The sequence below is a fragment of the Motacilla alba genome, chromosome 2 (assembly GCF_015832195.1).
Source record: "Motacilla alba alba isolate MOTALB_02 chromosome 2, Motacilla_alba_V1.0_pri, whole genome shotgun sequence".
Classification (NCBI taxonomy): Eukaryota; Metazoa; Chordata; class Aves; order Passeriformes; family Motacillidae; genus Motacilla; species Motacilla alba.
Window position 1 is genome coordinate 7,776,961 of NC_052017.1, and position 23,266 is coordinate 7,800,226.

Genomic DNA, 23,266 nt, shown 5'->3' on the forward strand with positions numbered 1-23,266 from the left:
TTCCTTACTTTCTTCCCCCCCCCCCCCCCCTTTTTTTTTTTTGCTCCTCCACCTTTCCCCTCCATCATCTACTATTACCACCCAAAATCTTTTGTTCTCACATCTGTAAAACACCGCATTCCCGGCCACCCTTTTCACGGAAACCCAGAAAGTTTGCAGCATCTTCCTGAGCCCGCATTTCATGCCTTACAGTCCTGCCCTGTTTGTTTGCATCCACTTGGGTTTAGTTCCTCTCTTTCTCCTGCCCAGCCTTCTGTCCCGGTTCGCTCTGAGCTGCCTTTGATGCCAGCAGACCCTGCGTGGTTGTTTGTCCAGCCGGGACGGGCCGGGCGCGTTTCCTCTTGTCCTGGCAATCCTTCCTGGGGCCGTTCTCTGCTCCACTCTCCACTGGGTTTCTCCACTGGGTTTTCCCCTCTCTGCTGCCCCACGGCCTCACTTGGCTCTCCTACCCAGTCTCATCCCCGGGTTCCTCGCCTTCCCCTTCAGGGACGCTGCTCCTCTGCCTCTGCAGCAGATTTTTGGCCATTTGGGGTTGGGTTTTTTGCCATCTTCTGTCACAGCTGTTTTTTGGTTTTTTTTTCCCAGAGTGAGCGTTGTTGTGCAGGCTGCCCCAATATTGATTCCCAGTCCTCCCGGACTCTTATTTTATTTCATTCAATGTTGGCACCATATGGCAGCTATGGCAACTGAATATATTCAATTTCTGACTCCAGACTTGTCTGTTAAAGGGCTTCACGTTCTGGTCTGGAGAAAACAAAAGTGATTCCTATAGCACACAGTGGTAGAGAAGTTCAGATAACACTTTGCTGCCTTTAGAGTTCTCCTTTTCTGAAATGACAAACAAAAAAACAAACACATATATTTTACAGGGTTTCAAATAGGATACAGATATATGCTACCAAAAGAATAACAGGTTAGTTTGAATTAATAACACAGTTAACAGAATATATAAAATCACAACATGTGCAGGGCCCATGAGCACGATATTTGTGGTTATTTTTGTTTCACTGTATTTGCAGAGAAAGCTGTAACCCGCTGCTTCTCAGGAAGCCAGCTGCTAATAAAGAAACTGGCTAATAAAGGGCAGAAATAAATGTCTGAGGGAAATATTTAAAAGCATGCCAGTGACTTAGGGACATGTGTCAGTTGGGACACATCATTTATTTAGGCATTTTCAGCAATTGCAAGTGGAGCACGCACTCGCTCACATGAGTAGCTTTACTTGTGCACTGCCTTTGAATTCAAGTTAAGGTTACTCATGTGCATAACTCTCCTCAGGACTGGGCCCTACGGCTGTTTCTTCCTCCTGAAAAGATACTGAGGGAACTAATTTTTCTGATGATTAATCTCCAACGCTGCACCTGCAGTGCCTGCTTTCACTTGAATGAGAAGAGATTGATTTATCTAGCTATCTTTCTGTCTGTCTCATTATCCATCTCCCGTAGCATCGCAGTACCTCGGAAAATGATGACGAACTTATCTTCCCAACAGCCGTATGGGGCAGGACAGAATTATCTCCACTTGCCAGATGGGGAGATCAAGGTAGGCATCAGCAGAGTGACATGCCTGAGGCCATGTAAGAAGTTAGTGTCAGAGCCAGGCAGTGCAAAGAGCTTCCTGGACTCCCAGACCCATGCCATAATTCCAGCGCCATCCAACTGCTTTTTTAGATTCCCGGCAAAGAATTAACAAATCCTGCTGCTTGAACCCAGCTCCACTTCATGGCAGAGCAAACCTCACTGTGGTCCAGCACTGCTGATATCCTGCACTGCTGCTTGAGCAGAGAGCTGCAAAACACACGTGCCCTGGCACGGGAGCTGCAGGGGGATAGAAGAAAGGAATAGCCTTTCCTATGCCTTAAGAACACACAAAATATCACTATCAAAGTTAGGATAAAAGTAGACACCTGCAGAGGTTTCTCCTGTGATCCCTGTGGGGCAGGAATCCAGATGGCAGGAGCAGCGGGGGGAGGGTGAGCATGGGGGGCTGCCTGGGGGGACCCCAGTGACGAGTGTGGCGTGGGCAGAGCAGGGTTGGGGTCTCCTTTGGGTGGGTGAATGTCTGAGGGGCCAGTTGGGTGTTCCCACCCCTTGGATCATGGCAATGGTAACCCAGTCCTGGCCACACTGTGTGGGGAGAGAGGCCTTGGGCCACCTCCCTTGACATGAAGTTTTTGCACAAATATTTCAATGTTTGTGGGTGTGATTCTCTGCCAGTACTGAGGGCTTTTCACACAGACATGCAGTTCCATCCATCTTCCAAGGTAAATCAACAGAGAGGAGCTCCAGAGTGAGGGACACCTACCCAAACATGTGGTACACCTGGGGCAACCTGTGCTTTTTGTCTCACTCCAAATCACTGCTTGCATACAGGCTCCTCTTAGGTGTGACTCAGTCCCTGACCCTTGCTGGTGCTTTCCATCCTGCTCTGTGAGTCCCAACCAGCTGGAGAGCAGATCTGACCTGCTCCTGACAGGACCTGACTTCATGGTGATGCCACCAGGAGCGTGCCATGAGAGAAGTCATCTGATAAACTCTCAGGTACCCCAGGGTCAGAGGAGGGGACATTTTTGCAGATATTGTGAGAGGCAGACACCAGCCAGAGCACTGGCCCGGAGCAGGGACACTGACGTTTCAGGCTTGCCAAGATGAACTCCTACAGCTCAAAGGACAAGAGCATTAAATGACATTCCTACAGCACCAGTTTTAACTAACTTTCATCCTGTCCCAGTGCCCAGCAGCATCTCCTACCCCCAGCACCAGGACACTGTGGTGCCCATCAGCTGATGGGGGCGGCACTGTGACACTTGGACATGTCCTGGCCAGGTGCCAATGAGGCTGCTGGGCACAGCAGAGCCCACAGCAAACCCATCCTCATTCTCCTGCCCCAGCCCCAGCCGGGTCCCAGGGGATATCCCTGCTGAAGGCACTAACTTTTCCAGGCATGTCAGCTCCATTACTTTCAACAGTGCTACAAGCACAGAGGACCTCACCTTTCTTTTTTCTTAATGCGTGTTTAATGTGCAGTCGATGGGGATGGTTATCCTGTCAGGGGCCTGGGGTGAGCGGGGCCTGATGTGCCCTGGCAGCCAGCAACAGTTCTCTGCACGCCTCTTTGTAGTGTGCACCCAAGTATTACAAGCCTGGGCCCAATACAAATAAATAATTAAGAGCATTTCTCGGGGCAAGAAAATGAAGACTTGGAGCTGTGGCAAGAATGAATAAGTACGAGACCTCTAGAGCTGCAGTGCACACATGCAGCGTGTGACTGACAGGGGGTTTCTTGCAGCCATCACATCAAAGACTCTGGGAAACTGCTGTGCTGGGTGTCACTGGGAGGAGAGGAGAGGCCCCTCCAGAGGGGAGGACCCTGCAGGCCAGGTGGGGGCTGAAAAGCAGTCCATGGTACTGGGGAAATGGGGAAAATTTTACAGGAAGATTTGCTGTTGTTCAGGCAGCACCCTCAGTTCTAGCACGGCGGTCTTCGAGTGAAGAGGAGGGTAAAGGCCTTCCTCTCCCCAGCCTCAAAGGTGGAGGGTGGGCTGCATGTGACAAACCAGATGGACCCCAAGGGAGCAGCAAACTGTCACCTGTGTCCCCATAAAGCTCCTGGCTCCCTACAGAGCTGGCTCTCCTCCCATCTCTCACCTTCCACCGGCTCTTCCTGTCCCACTGCCGTCAGGACTCAGGGCTTCCTTATTTCCTCAGAAACATTGGCACAAGCCTTGAGAAAGAAAGGAGCTCTAATCCCCAGTTCTAAAGATCTTCCCATTGTGTAGGATAGGATGCCATGCTGGGGATGCCTGGAGCTGCCCCTTGGGGCTCTTGGGAGGTGCATTGGGAAAATGGGTTATCATAAAAGCCATCCTTTTCTGGGCCGTACTTGGGATGCCTCCTAAATGAATTTCCAGTATATAAACCAGTGTGGGGATGGTTGGGCATGGACAGCAAGAAGGCTGTACCCACACCTCTGTGCTCAGCTTTCTCCCACAGAGGGAAGGAGCCAAAATTAGGCTCCCCAAAATTTCAACCATTTCTTTAGCCAGGCATTTTTGGAGCCAGCTGGAATCTCTCTAGATGTCTCTCCTCACCTTTGGGGTGAGGTCTGAATGTTGCAGCTTGTTGACACAGCCCAAAACACTGCCAAGGCATTGCTCAGGTCTGCACATTCACCACCAGCTCCATCACGGGCTGTTGTGAAACAGACCTCTGGTACTCCTGTTTGAGTTTGCGTTTTGGCCTTACCTTTTTCAATAAACTGAGTTTTTCTTCTTCTCTCCGTGTAAGATGGTTTAAACTTAGCTTTTATTTAATTTCCTTCAGGGATATTGGTTTCTTTTTGATTTTGTAAATAACTTTTCTCACCCTAGAGGGGAAAAGAAGTGCAGCCCAGTGTTTGCTGCATCCCACAGCAGTGATTACAGTACCACTTGCTCTACTGTTATGGTTATTTGGGGGAAGGACTCTCAACGCCTTCTTAGTTTTGAACAACTTTGCTAGTTTGTTCAGTTGTTTTTATTAAAAATTCATCTAAAAGGTAATTATTTAAAAAAAAAAAAACCAAAAACATTAACAACAGTACTTAATTTTGTGTGGTGCATGCAAATCTCTTCCTGTGCTCAACTGGTTTGGGTTTTCCTCCTTCCAGTTCCTGGTGCCCCTTGTGCCTTGTGCACTCCTTCTCTAACTCCTGATCCACACTAGACTTTTTCTCTCTCTTGTCTTTATCCTCCTGTTTCCTCTCTCCTTAGGTTTTATTCAGCTTTCCTGCCTCCCCCTCAGCCTTTCTCGTCTTTTCCATAGCCTGGGTCCTCCCCAGGGTTTCCCTTTTTGCTTCTCCTTGGGATTTTGGAGCCTGTCCTGGAGAAGACACAAGCACTCAGAAGGACACAACTGATCCAGAAGGGACAGTGGCACAGAGTCCTCATCTGTAGAGAAGGTGGGGACCAAACTTGGGCCCTTTGGACTTGTGTGAACCTTGGAGTAACAAATGGGCTGTGTAATGTCAAGAGGTCGGTGCTTCCATTGTCAGACACACCTATCTGACACCATTCAATCCACAGCTTTTCTTTATGATCCAAGGATCCATGTCTTCTGAAGTTACAAATGTCTCTGTGGAAAAGCTTCTTCTGATCTGAGCGGTGCTGGGTTTGTTGCAGAAGAAGCAGAAGAGTTGGCTGTTGAGATGGGTGTTGTGATTCCAGGTCTCAGAGGCACAAAAAAGCAGAACCAAAGTTAAAACATCCCACTCTTATTGATTTCTGAAGGATTGTGTCCATCAGGAAGCTTGGAGCCATGCTATCCTGCAGCAGAGCTTTGTGTTTTTCCTTCACAAAACTAGAGGGTTTTTTTCAGATCTTTCTTCTCTATAGGATGAAGAAGATGGAAAACACAACAAAAAGAGAAAACATAACATGTGTATTCTAGGTATAATTCATTCATGATCCAAGATGTGATCTTGAACAAGAGCTAGAGATGGTACCTGGTGATGAAAAGACTGTTCCCAGGTCTGGAAACTTGCAGACAAACAGAAGGATGTTCCTGTTGATATGGACAATGTCCATGCAGTGAAAAAAATCTACTGATTTGTTCTTAACTTGTGCAAGAAAACCTCAAAATATTACATGAGTTGCCTTGATTTGTTAATGAATTTTTATATGGAGATCTCAGATCTTTATGTGTTTCTATACAACCCAGCTTTTCCAAGAATCACCCATTCTTAAAAAGTCTAAGACAGCTCCTATATTCTGTCTGAATCACCTCTTAGAATTGCCTTCAGGTAGTAGAGAACAATGAAAAAGCCTTTTGAAATAGAAAAGCTTAGATTTTTTGAGATGTGTTTTAAATGAACTCTGCGTCCTGCTGAGGTTCATTCATTTCTGCAATCCAGATTTCTGCAAGCGAAATTTAAAGCATGGCAAAGAGTAACACTCTAGTGGAAGAAACAGTTGTAGTCAGAAATATTATTTGGACAATTAGTCAATGAGAAAGCCTCTTCCCTGTAATCACATCAAGATGTCGGGTTCATTTCTCCTTTGGGAACATCAAGAGTTAGTTCAGTCAAATCCCTGCAATTTTCCTGGTATTAAATAAGTCTCATCAAGAAGAGAATGAAGCACTTAAAACTTTTAGGCAAGTTCTATGTCACAGTGCATCCCTAAACTCCTCCCAGTGTCTGTGAAACTGGAAGAGGGAACTGGAAGAGAGTACAAACTACCTGAAAGGTGTTCTGGATACCTTCTGGAGATGTTCCCACAAACATTATCCAAACAGGACCTCCCATACAAACCTGAGGCTTATACACAGTCTAAAAACCTGAAAATACTGCTGTAAGTGGCAACTGAATGTGGGAGTTTGAAGAGAATCTCAGAACACCCCTGGTGGCTCCAGCCCACATTCTGTATGCAAAGCTCTGGCTACATCCAAGGTACCACAACTTCAGCCACATGCTTTCCTTCCTTGAGTCACCCTGTGAATAAATGACCCGGACAGATCATACAGTCACTCCTTCCTTATAGCTTGGGACAACTGGAAGTGCCTGGACCAGCTTGGATGTGGCTCTGAGCAACCTGGTCCAGAGGAAGGTGTCCCTGCCCATGGCAGAAGGTGGGAACTGGATGAAATTTGAGGTCCCTTACAACCCAATCCATTCTCTAATTCTGTGGTAATTCTCCCTGTGTGTTTCGTGTGCTTTGAAGTTATCCTTCCTAATTCCTTGCACAATCAAGACAAGGGCTTGATCTCCATGGGGCAGGTGCAGTGTTTTCCATGCAGACACCAACTTCCTGCTGAGACCCCTGATAAGGACATGGAACCCACCTGCCTTCCTGAATGCAGCCGTGACAAATCAGCTCCCAGTCAAGGTAAACTAATATTTTATTAAAAACTATTGTCACATAGAACTAAAACACAAAGCTGTGAAGTGTAAAAGAGGCTTTCAAGCAATCTTCCCTTGAACTGTGGCAGCTTAAGTCTTGTTGCCATTGCTGAAGCACATCAGGAAATCGTTTGAAGGGCTCAAAGGTTAAGAATCTGTGTTTTCATCTGCACAGAAAGGTGAAAGATCAGATAGCTGACCTCAGCTATTTGTGTATTGTCTTTTTATCGTCATCTTCAAATTAATCAAGGAACTGCTCATTCAGTTTCATGAGGGCAGGGCTTTTCTAGACATATCCAGGGTTGTTTACAGGCTTTTCAGAAGAGATGGAAGACCCTTCCCAAAGATAAACAGCCAGAGGTTGTGATAATCTTTGTTATTTCCATCACTGTATTGTTTCAGCAGCCCCCTGAAATTAGACAGCCCATGACATTAAGTTTTGTACAAATAATTAATAAGAAACATGAACTCTCTCCTTACTATTTGGAGAAGGAAAATAGGTGGAATCAAATAAGCAGATTGGACAGGAGGATGGAGGAACATCTCCCACAATAAAGGCTTTGCAAAGTCAGCAATAGGTGAGTGACTGCTCGTGCCCACACTGCATCCCTTCTGGTGTCCACTAAGGAGAGAGCAGCTCTCTCTTATTCCATGTTGGACACTCCAAGGCTCTCCTCCTGCAGTTTTTAAACTCTCCATAATGCAGCAGTTCTGGTCAGAATGAACAAGGGTGTGACAAAATCCCCACTGAGAAGAAGTAGTCTTAACCTAAAAATATTCTTCTTATAATGGAGAGAAGACATCTTTTCTAGGTATCTCAGTTTCCTATTCCTTAGAGGTTCTGTGTGGGAAAGGGCTGCAGGCAGATAGACATTCATCCCTCTTTTGAATCTGGGACACAGCAGACAGGAGGCTTTCCTGAGAACTTAAGGATTGACTGCACAAGACAAGAACAAACATCATGAAAATGTGAGGTCACACATTTTGGGAAGATGAGGCCATCGGAAAACAGGAAATTCCCTGTGCACTATGCTGTGCTATCACACCAGAAAGCCTCACAAACACAACCTGCCCTAGCTCATGTCTTTCCAAACATTCTCACTGCCCTCAAGTGTCCCCAGCACAAGTGTAGCTCAGCCCAGAGTGACCTTGGCTGTCATCCTTCCATGTGCTGCCTTGAAGTGTCCTGGCTGTGCTCAGCACCACCCCAGTTTCAAGTTTGAAAGACAGCTGTTCCCTCTGGTAAAGTGCTCTGGCGTGTTCAGGCTGCCCTGAGGAGGAGCACAGTCAAAGCCCACATAAAACATGACTCAGCCTCAGAAAACACCAATACTGAAATTCCTTTTATGATCTTACTTGGTCATGTAAAGTTAAGTCTTTGAAAGTCAAACCAAAATTACCCTGAGAAAACCAACCCCAGATATTCCCACAATCCCTGAGATCCAGGCATCATCATCATCCTCCCAGGCTGTGCCATCACCATGAACACAAATTCCTCTGCTTCCAAGCGGGTAAGAGATGGCCAGGAGGGCTCTGGGAAACACAGAGTCAAAGCCCATTCCAGGTAGCTTAGTGCCAGGTGAGGGTTGGAGTTTAATCATGTCTGGGAAGCTTCTTTAGGAAAGGCAGCAGCACAGGGGGAGGGAGAGAGGGAAGGAAGGAAGGAAGGAAGGAAGGAAGGAAGGAAGGAAGGAAGGAAGGAAGGAAGGAAGGAAGGAAGGAAGGAAGGAAGGAAGGAAGGAAGGAAGGAAGGAAGGAAGGAAGGAAGGAAGGAAGGAAGGAAGGAAGGAAGGAAGGAAGGAAGGAAACTGAAACCATAAAACCTTCCAAACCTAGCCAGTTCAGTTTTATATTCTGAAATTCACGAGCAATGGAGGAATTTGGAGGGAAGGACACACATGAAGAATATTGATGAGCAAAGCCACACAAGAGGCACATCTCCAGCTCCTCCCTACCTTTGGCCATGTAGGCCCAAGGCACTCAGAGGCTCATGCAAGGTGCTGGGGTGCTCTCTTTGCATCCATCAATCATCAATTTCCCAGATTAGGAATGACACTGAATCTTCTTCTTCTTCTGGAAGGGTCAGGAGTATCTAGCTGGATGAAATGGACCACATTGTGCAGTTCACTTTGTCTGCTGCAATGGGCAGAGCAATGGGCCAGGTGCACAACCACACTGTCCTGCTTCTGGCCAACACAGCTGAACATAGCTCAGAAAACCCCTAACTCAGCTAAATGCAGTGAAAATGCGAATATTTAGTCATCATTATATAGGTTACATGTGGAAAGAAGGTGAGACAAGGCTCCATCTCCTTTGGTATCAGTAAACAGGCTTTTAATCAATGTTTTTTTGTCCCCAGACAATATTTTCTAGTAATTGACCATCCCCGTGGAGGCCAGAAGAGATGGCCATGTGGTGAAGACTTGGCTATGGCAAGGCAAAGGTGTTTAATGCCAGCCCATTCTCAACCTGGGATAATGAAGGAGCAGTGATCCTGCATCAGCTGGTGAGTGATGAGCACTGGGGGCATTAACTCTGCTGCTTGTGCAAGGCTGAGCACAGGAGATCCCAATCCTGAGCAGGGCTGAGAGCCACCCCTCCAACACAGCTCCTAATGAACAACAGGCATAATGAAACTCAGACACAAAACAGATCAGCTCAAGGTAACCTGGGCAAGGTGAGCTGTGTGACACATTCTGCACAGCGCTCGGCCTTCACTTTCCTGCTCTGTACGAGCACCAGTGTCACACTGAAAATGACATCCCAACCCTCGGTCCCCACCAACAGCAAATGGCTGCTGCTGCCCTGGTATTTGGTGTGTTTGGCCCTGATAACCCGGGCAGCCAGGCACTGCTCCTGTGCTTTTGCAAGGCTGGTGCTGGCTGGAGCTTGGCCCCAGCCTCAGGAATTTGCAGAATTGATCAACACGTGCAGCCAGATAAATACAACCCTGCCAAGCACCAAGGCTTTCTGAACTCTCACCTTTTGCTCATGTCACCTTTAATATGACAAGGAAGATTTTTTTTTCTTTTTTTTTTTCCTACCATTTAAGAAACACTGCCATATTGAAATCTTTTTCTTTCTTCCTTCATTAATGTCTGTGTCACCTCAAGGGTTGTTGTAATTCCTTATTGGCTGCTCTTCTAGAATTTGCTTTAAGAAAACTTCAGCCAGTTTTCAATGTGGCTGCGAGGTTAACTAGAAATAGAAAATGTCACGAACATGCTGGATATATATCCCTTCTGCTTCCCTGCCACTAAGCCAGCTTTTCATAAAGTTTGAAACCGATATTAATATTTAACTTTTAACTCACAAGATCTTTCATGGTCTCAGCTCTGCTTAATTAGCTGACATTTAGCTCCCTCTATTCCACGGCATACACCTAGGAGTCCTTGGGTACTGGTTTATTAACATTCCCCAAAGTAGATTGGAGCAGGCGGTTACCAGAACCTTTATCAATTGCTCCCGAAGGCGATGGAATTTATTGCTGAATGCCATTAAACCAGCCAGGTCTGTAAATATGGTTAAAGGCACGAAGACATTCTTGTTTTCCAAAGCTTCTCGCTCGGTTTAAATGAGCTTTGTGAATTGGTCTCTCCTTTTCTCCCACTCTTTTGCGCACAGCCTGGTTGAGGCGCTCCTGAAGAAAGCCTCTGCATTAACCTGTGCTGCATTAAGCACAGTTCTGCTGTTAATCAAGGCTCGTGCAGCGATCGACGCCGCTGCAGCCCTGCTCCGGCACAGGCACGGCTGTGGGGAACTCGCCGAGAGTAGCAACCCCACTTTGCAGTTATTTCCTAACCTTTCACACTCTTCCCTCACTAAAGGCTTTCCTTGTTCTCATCCAGTCTCAGAAATCCCCGTGCTCTGACAATGGAAGGTGACAGTGCTGGGTTTACATCCGGCCCCCGGTAGCATCCCAAGAGCTTTTCTCCCCTCGCCCCCTTCCCCACCCCTGGCTGGGCTCCCACTGCCACCTCCACCCTGTCCCTGGCAGAGGAGCTCCAGCCCAGCGGGGAATTCCAAGAGACTTGCTCCAGAAGTAACTGTATCCAACCCAGCAGTAAAAGCAAGGACAATTTTCAGAGACCAACACAATTTAAGATCACTCACAACTCCATAACCAAAATGCTAATTACCTACTTAAGCCCCAGAACAAAGTATGCTGCACTCGGATGTGTACACCATAATTACAAGGTATTCCTCACTGCTCCTGCTGTAAGACCCACTAATAGTATTTCATTTAACATGAATCTGGCTCTCCTCATTTCTGGTAAACTTCACATGTATTAGGGACACCATACGAGTTAATATTTTGCTCATAAAATTCTAACATGCTTGTTCTTTATGTCAGTGAAACAATGACAAGCAATATGCATTTTCTAAAAGCTGTATTTTGATGAAGCTATCACAAATGTTAGACCACAAAGACAAATATGAATAAAAAACATGACTAGTTAGTGGATAACCTTGTTTTAGGACTTATCTTAATAAATAGAGCATCGATCTTGACCATTTAGGATCTTGCTTCATCTATTTTTGTTCCTCAGTAAAATGAATTTAGTGATCTTCACTCATTCAACATAAGCCACATTTGAAATAAAATCTGTGCTCTTTCTGTGGTATATTTGGCATGAAAGTGAAATTAACTGTTTAAAAAAATTAACAGTCCTCATGAACTGAGAAGCCCAAGTCTCCCCAGGTCAAATGTGACAGCTCTATCCCATGTCACCAGACCAAAGCTACTTGCTCTGGGCAAAGATCTGGTCCTCCTTCCTTAGAAATGACCTTTACACTTCTGTTCCACAGACAAAAGGCAAGATCATGCCTTTGGATACATCTCTGACCTCATCGGAGTAGGGTGAAATAAATAAGGGAGAAAAGACAGGGTCTGAAGTCAGGATGCATTTCCTTGCTGTTCCATATAGGTTTTGAGATGCTCATTTCTTGGAGGGAACCAAGGGGACCAGCTGAGGACAGCTACATAAATATCTGGATAGATGGGATTCCAAGCAGTTCATGTCACATCATATAAATCTTATCATTTTACCTAACCTGCTAATTCACAGATGATAAAAAAAAAAATCTCTTTTTTTTTTTTTTTTTTAATTGAGCACTTCTTACTAAACCCAAGATAAGTTTGGCTTCACAAAGGTCCTCACAAATTCTAAATTTGCATCTCAGTCATTATCTGCTTCAATAAAGTGATAGTGAAACAATCTGAGTATTTATCCCAAAAAATAAATACCCCAGGGCTGGGGAGAGATGTCTCAGATGTGGAGATGTGGTCCATTACAGCAGTGCCCCAGCTGCACCAGCTTACATCAGGACAAGACTGGAGTGATACCAGGCTGAATTTGCCCCAGATCTTAACACGGATGCAAAAAGCAACAGACACTAAAATTCTCTGGCAGTTCTGCTGTGTGAAATTCAAAGAAAGACTGCAAAAGTGTAAATGTGCAAATTACAGTTTAAAGAAAGGTTTTCTTCCTGAGGGAGGGATATCTCACTGCTCCCATCTCGTAGCGTTTTCTCAGCACAAACCGCACCAACCACAGTGGCTGAGTGCCTGCACTGAGCCCAGCACTGACTTGATGCTCAGCAAAAAACCCAAGCCAGGTTACTCAAGAACTCTTTTCTAGCATGACTGTGATCAATTTTGAGAGCATATCAAAGCACAAGACAGCACTTAAATTTTTAAAGAGACATTCTAACATATCTGCCCGAAATAATTTAGCAGCCGCTGTTACAGAAAACACAAAAGTTTCCTCTATTATAAAACACAAAGGGAAAAAAAACCCAGAAGTTACTCCCTGTTTCCACCTTACTTAATTTATTTTGATCTTTTTAAAATGGTCAGCCACTTGCACTATGCTGTTCTCCTAGATAATCAATTTTCTTAGTTACTTTTATGAGTTTTTCAAGTTGAATGGTAAAAAGAGGATACTAAAGAAAGGTAAAATATTTTTAAATTTTGGGGGGAAATATATGATTAAAATAAGGTGAGAATTAGCTAGACTTTGAAATAGCTGCACAGAATCCCAGTAGCTGTCTTCCTTTTATGTGACATGGTAACACATGTTTTTTTAAACATACTTTGAGCCAAATTTGTCTTTTCTATCCACTCAAAAATCCACAGATTTAACAGGATGGAAACAGGAGGGGAATCCAAACCTTTCTCATCAGTTTGATATATTTATGTCTTAGTTTTATGCACAATAGGAAACATTTTCTTGCTCTCAGACTTTAAACAGAGCCAGCTGATTGTGAGTTTTGTGTGTGAGGTGAGCTCAGTATCCACACTAAAGGACCCACCTCAGCCTAAACTAGCTGTTCAGAAGCAGAATGGAGTACAAAGGGAGTTCAAATATTTGAAAGTTTCTTTAAAAATTGCTGTTTACATACAGATCAAAGAAGGTGTTGGATTGGATTAAGTGTGAAGAAAGTCTTCCTTAAATACTGAAGGCATTATTTCCATTTTATAGAGTATAGGTGTTCCACGATACTCAAATTATAACTTTGATAAAGCATTCTGCAAAACTGGTCTGTCAGTAGGATATGGCAGAGAATGTTCCACCTGAAGCAAAAACTTCAGTCTTTTTAAAAACATTAAATCAGATGAAAAATCTTTGTGCTGCAGACTATGGGGATAAGACATTAAACTGCTGTAAATCAGCATTGCTTTAACTCCTCCTGTGAAGCTCCAGCAGTTTACATGCACCGAGGGATAGATTGTCTTATTGTTGAAATATTTAACTTAAGAATTACTGTAAAAATCTATAAATAAAATTTAAAATTATGTGACACTTATTAACAGATTTTTAATCAGAGAGGGGTTTTTTTTCATGATGCAATTCATCATTTTATATTCTTGGTTGTTTACTCAATCTATAATAAAGGCGACCTATGTATTTTGGAACTTTTTTCTTTGTTATAAAGCTTACTTTTACCATAAATATTCTACTGCTTTGAACGAACTAGCCTTGTTACCTTAAAACCATGGCTAAGTAGTTAACATCCCTTTAAACAGTGTTTTCATAGAGTATTGGAGCCTGAAGCAGATATTCTCCCACTTTATCTTCTGGAGACACAGCAACAACCTGAACTGAGTCCCATCTCTGGGTGAGATTTATGACCAAATGTTTTATACTGATTAATAAATATTTTGAACATAAAAAACTACCCCAATGATGAAAGGCACAACCTCTGTCAGGAATATTTTGATGTTTTTTGCCATTTCTTCGGCAAGAAAGCTTTAATTAAAAAAAGTTATTACACCAGTGGTGCTCACGTTGAGTGAACGTTTATATCGGGATCAGTAGGACTTTGATATGGAAATTTTAAAGGAAAGGCTTGTTTTAAGGACTGTACACTCTCTACTAAGTTATTTCACCTTTAAAAGGACAAATTATTTCAAAAGTTTGCCGTCATCATCTCAATAAAAGGGATAGAAACTTTGCAGCTCTTAGCTATAAGCTCTAAACTCTTTCTGGTCTGGAAATACAGATGAAAAAGTCAACTGTTAAATGCATGAAAAAAATAGTAGGGTTTTTTTTTAGTTCTCTGAGTTGTCTTTTTCTGCTGCAGCAGGAGGCTCAGTTTTTCCAGACCCCAACTCTGTGACAATCAGATGTTGATTTTATGAAAATCAGCACAAGTGCAATGAAAACCTTGGGGTAAATAGAAGCCTGAACATAGAAATAAGGCTGAAAAACCAGTTGCCCATTAAACTCCACATTTTCATCAGAAGCAAACATTCTCATCCATACATGTCATATCAGAACATCAGAAACAAAAAATAGTTTAAAAATACTACTACTACTAATAATAATTAAAACCCCCCTGTGGAATGTGGGTACATTAAAAGGTTAAATGTAGAAACCAGCAGAGATATTACAATAGCAAAAATTGACTAGGCAAGGAAAAAACTGGAGTTCTGATCTGACTTCAGTCTGCAATGAGGAGCTGCTCTCTTCTGCAACCTTTGTGAGCAGCAGCCTCTGCTCAGGCACCTAAGGTAGAAAAAGTTCCCTGTGATTTACTGATGTCCTGAAGAGTAATGCTTTGCTGAAAGGACCTGTTTCTTTAACCAAAAATACATATTTTTCAAACTAGAAAAACACAGGTATTCTTCTTGAAGCACTTTCACCAGTGAATGTGTGAAAATTAAAGCATGTTAAACAACTTTGGGCAATAAATCAGGAATGAGGGACAGCATGAGGCATAACCATGACACACTGACAGTGAGTCAGACTCTTTGAGATATTTTCTATTGAATCAGATAAAGAAGGATTTTTTTAAAAAGAGTAAAGCAATCTAATTGTTCTTAATTCCTGTCAAATGTGCCAAATAATTCAGTGGCTGGCTCTTCCTTTACTGGACAGGGACACAACTCACGCATCCCCTTATGAGAGGGCATCTTTGCAAAGCCCTGAAAACTCTGGCTCATTTGAATTGAAAAACTATCCCACCACGTTGGGCTCTCTAATGATTGTCACATCACATAAACACAGTTTCTGGAGTTTTTTTAAAACAGTTACTGGAAAACCACAGAGGAAGCACCCAAGCTCTGGTGGTGAACCTGTCGCTGCCCAGGTGTGTTTCACATCTGGGTTTGGGCTCTTGCTACTGCTCCTGTGGGTGGGTTTGGCCATGGATCAGCCTTGGAGAACAAACCCTAGCATATTGCACAATATGACACTAATAAACACAGAAAATATCCCGTTTTTCTCTCCAGAGGGGCCCACGTTAGTCTTCAAATTCATTTCCCTCGTCTTCCCAGTATAACCTCGTTGCTACAGCTAAAATCTGATGGTATTTTTAGATCAAACTTTGTGTTTTAAAACAAGGAGTGTTATAGCCCAGTTCTTTAGTAAACCCCACCGATATGGATCCTCCAGCCCCTTGTAGCATTTGCAGAAATGTGTGCTCACAGATCCTATTTCAAGGCAGGGACGCAAAGGCTAATCTCTCTCTCTCCTGTTCTTTTTCCTAGTTGCACAGGGAGAAAAATGTGAGAAAATATGTCATTCCAGAGTGCTGTGGCAGCATTAAACTATAGCTTCTCACCCCATACATTGCCTTTTTAAACCACAATCTCGCAGAGAGTGTTAAGGTGAGCGATAAATGACTTAATGGCAGCTTAATATTCTGCACATACCCATAACAGACATTTTAGTAGCTTTTAATTGATGTAGCTGCTAGCTTTGTTAAACTCTCCAGGAGAGTAGTTCTCACTGGGAATGAGCCTCCTAGAAAGTATCAGTTTGCAAAAACACAATAGTTTGAGCGATAATTGTGCAGAAAAAGACTTCTGGATCTGTTTGCAGTTGAATAAGAGCGTTTTGTTTCACTTTTGTATTACTCAACATCGGGTGCCTAAATTATAGTCAAACTTTCCAAAAAGCTACAAAAAGAAACACATGGGGTAAGTCACTTTTAAGATAAAACGGGGACTCGAAGATTTTAACCAAACAGAACATTTTTATGGCTGTGAGCACATAAAAAGAAAATTATGTAGGAGAAGTCCTGCTGTTACTTAAACAGTAGCTTTCAGCACTCATAAAATACATGGTGTTAGATTATTTTCCACTTATAAATCAGCTGGCTCTGCTCTGTACATTAGCACAAGATTTAACTGGTTTCTGGCTCCTTACTAGCCTTCACATAACTCCATTTAACCCTGAATGAAATGCTGCTGGCATGGCACTGAGCTCCAACCATCACAACTAAAAATATATATATAACCCCAGAAAGAGCACACAGAAAAATGATTGCAATCAGCAAAGAAAATTAGAGGGCAATTAAAAAAAAAAAAAAATCTGTGTTATTCCACTGGGCCGACTGGCAACGGCGCCTTCTGTTTGGAGGTGGGGGGGGGGGGATAAAAAAAAAAGGGTAATCTCCTAGAAAATTAACTTTTAGGGGTTTTTTTAAGCTTGTAAAAATAGTAGAGGATCTGGAGGTGCGTCTCAGCAGGTTTTGCCTGCCTGTCTAGCACTGAGACTTTTTGTGTGATCAAAGAATACATGACAGCGAACGGATCTATGCTTGTAAATATCAAACGGTTTGATCATGCTAAAAGACTTTATTGAAGTTTCCCACTTTTTAATCAAACAAGAAACATCCACCTCCAGTAGCCATAAAAAAAAGGAAAAAGTCTGCTATGATATTAGAATTAAAGAAAAGTACTAATGGGACTTTGGAGAAGGGGTTTCCTTACCGTAATGAGGGACTTCCATTAATGTCATGTTTGTAAGCTGACAGAAAACTGCAACTCTTATTATTTTACCTCAGAGCAGTAGCAAAAGGATTTGATTACACCAATATTAAGTCTGCAATGGCCCACAAGAAATAAGCCGTGTTCATGTACACAGCCTTTTAAAAGAAAATTAAGAGCATAATAATGAAATTAATACATCACTGACTTGGTTTGTTGTTTTCTTTCTCTCCTGCTTTATGGTGAAATCCACAGTATCAAAATCTACAACTGGCCTGTGGAGAGGTTTTCTATACTATTTCTGTCACTTAGTATGATAATTTGCACCAACCCCCCCCCCCCCCAAAAAAAAAAAAAAGAAGTTAAAAATGCCATTCTGAATGAACACACGGATCTCTGAATAAAAGGAGCCAATAATTTACAGTAGGATGATAAAGTGTAATATTGCTTTAATATAACATATTAATGAAAATTGCCATTGTAAGACAGATAAGACCTAATAATATAAGTCTCATTGTGTTCTGTGAGTTGGAGGCTTTGGTAAGTTATATGTTGGTGCTGTGTGGCTGGCATGAAGCCTGACACAATTTTGAGACTCGCCATTTCCAGTGCCACTGGTGCCTGAACTTATTTTCCCTGGAAAAACCCAAGCAGGCACTTCCCTGCTCTGTCAGGTACTACTGTGCTCCTCTGCCATCTCCTGCCTGCTGCAGAGTTAATGAAAACATGTTTTCATTATTTTTAATGCAATTTAATACATTTATTTTCATCCCATTTTAAACACTGGGCGAACTAGATTTTAAAGAAGTCCCTGTGGCTTTTTTTAGTCTTTACTATTTAATGTACTGACATTTTTAAAATGGGCAACGGGGCGATACGGGGAATGGCAGATTAATTTCTTGCCCTTATTTTATATCAGTGTAGCTCAGCATTACTCTGTAGTGTTCCTGCTGCTTTTGCAAGCATCCCATATTTGCAACGTTGAGGACTTGCACTCCTGTTTATTAAATGGCAGCTTGTTTATCTGTGCTAATTGCCAGGAAGAAAACTAAACTACTTTCCCCTCTGCGGACCACTATTTATAGTCAGGAAGAGCAGCCCTGCACATATGCAGGGGGGTATTTGTGTGAAGGAGGTTAACGTGCAGTTACAGCAATCTCGTCTGCCAGGAGGGAGGAAATTATCTTCCTGATGTAAGAAGGCTGGGTGAGAACCCAGTGTGGGTTTTAAACCCAAAATGTGTTTCAAGGAAGGGGGAGAAAGCTTTCAAGCATATCCATGAAAAATAAAAAAAACAAAACAGATTTTTAACAGCATGGGCTTTGTTACTTTCATACCAATATTTTGCCTGTGCCTTCGGAAAATATTTTTACAGTGTCACCGAAGACACACAAAACTGTAATTTGTTCTCCAAAAGGTTTGGAGGCTGCTATAAGAGGAGCCAAGAAGGAAAGGGGATTTATCCCAGTCTCCTCTTCTCTGAGAAAAGCACTCTGGAAGGTGATGATTTTTCTACACTATCCCACAGACTCTTCTGGGTTTTGTTTCTGAAACGCTCAGAAAGTTTTCCTGTGCAAAACCCACTACCAGAAATCCTGCCATCCATTTCGGAGGACATATGTTGTTTTCAAAATAATTTGCTACTCACTGTGTCTGTTCTGGCACAACCAAGAGTAGGTCCATGGCAGAGATGACAAACAGGAAATATTTGTAATAAATCAAATTTGTTCCGGAAAGTTCATTTTTTGGAGTTTATTTGCCCAAGAAGATTGTAGAGAGAACTTTATGTCTTTACAGATGGAGTTCTCCTGTGTTCCAGACTATGTGTTTTCAATAAGTATTACAAATACCCTGATGTTTTTAAGTGTACAAACTTATTTCTGTGAACTTCTTTTCCACCCTCTAGCACTTTTCATGGCCCCTGTTTCTTACATCTCAAATAATGCTTACAGCCTTTAAACCTCTAACCCACAAACCAATATTTACAAGCGTTGATTCGGAGATTGATATTTTCATGCATATTCTAGTACTGAAGGCAGCACGCTGAGGAGGGATAAACCAACTTAATTTATAATCTTATAATACTTAGTGCCTCAAGGTATGTGCTTTTTACATTCAGAAATGAAAATAAAGCTTGAAAAAATACCCCAAAACTCTGAAAATGAGGGAAGGAAACAGACAAATGGAGGATGATTTTAAATAAGCCACAATTAATTTTTGAAAGCATTTTCTTACTTTGTCAGGATGGAAAAGAGGCCTCACTTATATGGAATTATATATTTTACAGAAGAAGAAAGCATTAAATGATTATAAAATACATTTTCCCCAGGAGGTGATGGTGGTGGGCTGGCTAGCCCTTCTACAGACAGCTCCTGTCTGATGGCAACGAAGAGTTCACCTAAAAATGAACAGCACATTTCTAAACCTGCCCTCTCATGGCTCCCATTTCAGCTTAGTGGCTGCAATTAGCAATTAAACAGGAGAAACAAATGTCTGTATTTTGTTGCAAGAGGGTTAGTTTCATTTCTGACCTGGAAATGACAGCGCAGACACACAAGGAGCAAAAAGTCAAGTAACACCAGGAGAAAAACACACCACATTAGCTGGGATGCTCAAATCACGCTGCATTAATATGCACAAAAGAATTAAAAGAATTAAAAGCCTTTAAGAAAGGGAATGTTTGGTTGTTTGGGGGTTTTTTTGTTTTGTTTTTTTTTTTTTAAAGCCATGCAGTGTCATTGCTTATTCAACAGCAGCCCACTTCTCCTGCAAAGCAGTACGCTGGGTTTGAAAAAAACACCCAACCCCACACGGCTGTAGAGAGAGCACATGTTACATCAGACACAGTACCTGATTTTTCACTGCACAGCTTGTCAGCTAGATAGTCTGCCTCTTGGGCGATAAGTGAGAATATTTCATCTTCATACTCCTCTACGATACTTTCCCACTGTAAGGATGAAAAAAAAAAAAAAAGGAGGATACTCGTACTGTGCTTTTTTTTTTGCTTTTTTTTTTTTTTTTTAAGCAGGGCGGCTGCGAGGAGCCCTCGGCTCGCTCCGCTCTGCCTGCCCTGCTCAGCGTGGGGATGAATGGGGGCTGCCCGAGAATTCATGCTACCAAATATTGCTTAAACTTCATGCCCAGCCTCACTGTTGTTTCAAAACCACATTCATGAATTGGGGGTGGGGGGGGGACACCCTTCCAGAAGGCATTTCACTTGGTTAGGGACACCACCTTCCCCCTCTCCTCCCCCCCTGCCCCTTTCAACACAGACTCGTGGAGGAGGCACTGGAAATTTAAATAAAACGAGCCCATTTTGTAGTCTGATATTAGTGGTGATGGTGTGCCATAAACACAGCTCGCCGGCCTTGCAGATGCAGCTCTGATTTCAGGGCAGATAGAGCAAAGAGCTGCTGAGCTCCCTCTCAGCCCAGCATTTAGGGAGCTGCTGGCAATTCACCTCCGTGCCCCAAAATGCGTCTCTACCCCCCTGGATGGGTGGGTGGGTGCTGGTCCAAGGTGGGGCACCACCCAGCCTGGTGTTTGGCACCTTGTAGGAAGTTGGGGTTCATATTAAGAGGGAATCCCTGTCTCCAAAATACAAGGAGACAGAATTAAACAAGGGGAAGCCGTTCAACGTGGGCAGAGTAAAAGCACAGGGGAAGAAAATCTGCCTGCTGGAAGTGGTGCACACACACACACACCACACACATCCACACAAACACACACACACCCAGATAAAGGCCCTTTGCTGTGCTTGGCTGAAAAAAAATCAAGCAATACCTGCCAGGACACGCAATCACCGTGAGCTGGCAGTGACAGAGGCAGAGCTGTGCCTGTGCTCCTCACTCTCTCACTCGCCTGCTTCTTTCAGCTGCTCAGAAGGCCATGGCCAGCACAACCCTCTGCCTTTTCAGGGTCTTTTTTTTGGTTTGGTTTTGTTCACTTTCCACAACAGGTTAAAAAAAAAAAAAAGGCCCCAGAAGCATTAAAGAAAAAAATATAAAATATAATTTTGAAGAAGGCACTGGCATGAAGCCAGGCAGAGGACCTCGGTGTTTTTAGCAGAATTAGCTGAGAAAAACCCATCTCTACACCACAAGGCCTCAGGAAAAAAAAAAGATGACATCCCTCCCCTCCTTCCCTAATTTGTCTATAAATATTTGAAACTCCAGTTAGCAATCTGGATTTTAGCCACTCGTACAATTCCCATATTTCCTGCACATAAATCTGCAGAGATTTTTTTTTTTCTGGAAAATGCTAATTTATAGTTAATCACTTAGAAGAAAAAAAAAACACAAGTAAAATGTAGTTTAAAACTGTTGAAGTTTAGGAAATTTGTAACGTATAAAGCAGCTGGTCTAATCCGTGGGTTACTTCTGCCTTTTGTAAATGCTTTATTCATATTTATGAAGCCCTAAATAGATTCAAATATGTTTCTAAATAACGTTATAAAGCATCTGACAAAATGCAGTGTTATCACAAAATACTCAGCCAGTTTCTGTGAGGAACCTGTACGGACCATGTTAAAATATGGCAAGAAGCAAGAATATTAAAACAAGGCACAATCTGCATGAATTTCCTAGTGATGAGTAAGAGTGGGCATACTGATACAGCTGTGGCTGGAAAATAAAAGGTTACTTGTTTGTTCTGTTGGCCTACCCCAAATTTCAAAGGTCGGTAAGCATCAGATTAAATACTGATTTTTTTTTTACTATAGGCTGCACAGATTTTTCTCCCTTGGCCTAGGAGTAAATCCATCCCATCTCCTTTTCTGTCCCAACAACTCCCTTAAGCTGCTCTCTGACTTTGCTAAAGAAACCTCACAGAGGAAAAAGCTGATTTTTTTTGCTTACTACATCACCAAAACCCCGCACTTCAAACAGATAACGCCTAGTTAGACGGCAGAAAGAGCAAAGAGAGCATCCCTCTCGCTACGTAGAACTGTCGACACATTACATTAGACACACCATTAAAAACATCAGCTCCAGATAAGCTGGCCCTGGAGAACCTGCGTGGGCCCTTCAGCTCACACCCCCACGCCCCCCCCATGCCCCTCGACCTCCTCCAAAGCCAGCCTCCCACTTGGAAACCTCCCGGCAGCCCGAAGACACCGCGGCGAAGGGAGACGGCCGGTGGCGGACGTTCGGGCCATGAAAGCCCTTGGCGCTCCAGCCACTTGTTTCTCTGGTTGAAGCGGAGTTTGCCAAAGTCCTGGGCTCTCAGTTGTTGCTCTGTCTTTTAGCCGCTGCTCGCCAGCTCAGATGCAGCTGTTTAATACCTCCCAGGGGTTTTGTGCAGAAAATAATAGCTTACAAAACCTAGCTTCTCCCAGGTTCTACTATTTCAGCTTTATTTCCGAACAGCTGGTCCGTGTCTTTGTCCATCCCCTTCCCTCCCGGCCGCGGCGAGAATTCGTCAGGAAACCTCTGGCTGCTACCTATGCCCTGAGAGCCACCACCGCTGGTGGTGGGGGTCAAAGAGCAACCCTCGCCCTTGGAAACGGGGACAAAAAAACCCCCCAAACTTTGCGCCCCGTCTAGACAGGTCAAGGTGCAAGATGCTCCTCTCCCTGTTGCGTCTTCCGGAAAGGGGCGTGAACCGGAGCCAAGTGCACAGCAAACACCCGCGCCGCATCCCTGCCCCTTTAGAAGACTTCTTTTTTTTTTCCTTCTTCTTCTTTTTCTCTCCACCCTCTGCTGATCAAAGTAGGAAGTTTTCATGACAACCATAGTCAAAGGGCCTGCATCGCAAATGAACTCGATTTCGGCGATGTTGATATATCCCGGCTCCATTGTCTCTTTTCAGACACAGTATGAACCCTTCCGGTCTCAATGATTACATTACAGAAGGACTTTCACATGTGGGCTTCATTTGCACAAAGGGGTTGCCTTGCTTCACCACCATCTGGCCACAAATCAGATAAATAAAGGCAGGAGAATTAAAATTAAAGCTTAGAGGGTTTTTTTCCCCTCTCTCTCCCCCTTCGTCTTCTTGCACCAGGCCCATTATGAAATCCCTCCCTCCCCCTGTCACATACGGATGGGGAGTCTACTTTTTATGAAAACTGGGAAGAGCAAAAAAAGTGTCTAAAAAAAAAAAAGACACAAAAAAAAGTCTGGGAAAAGCAAAAAAGTGTCTAGTAGAAAAAAAAGCACACACAAAAAAAAA

At 43.3% G+C, this 23,266-nt stretch overlaps 1 protein-coding gene across 1 annotated transcript; it reads right to left on the reverse strand.

Annotated features, from left to right (window-relative positions):
• Positions 1 to 707: 707 nt before the first annotated feature.
• On the reverse strand, positions 708 to 22,732 carry CNPY1 (canopy FGF signaling regulator 1). Its single transcript, XM_038130147.1, has 4 exons — positions 22,536 to 22,732; positions 21,758 to 21,788; positions 19,946 to 20,042; positions 708 to 828 (listed from the first exon to the last, which is right to left on the reverse strand). The coding sequence occupies exons 1-4, from the start codon at positions 22,730 to 22,732 to the stop codon at positions 767 to 769; spliced, it is 387 nt and encodes a 128-aa protein (XP_037986075.1). The 3' UTR covers positions 708 to 766.
• Between the last annotated feature and the right edge of the window lie 534 nt (positions 22,733 to 23,266).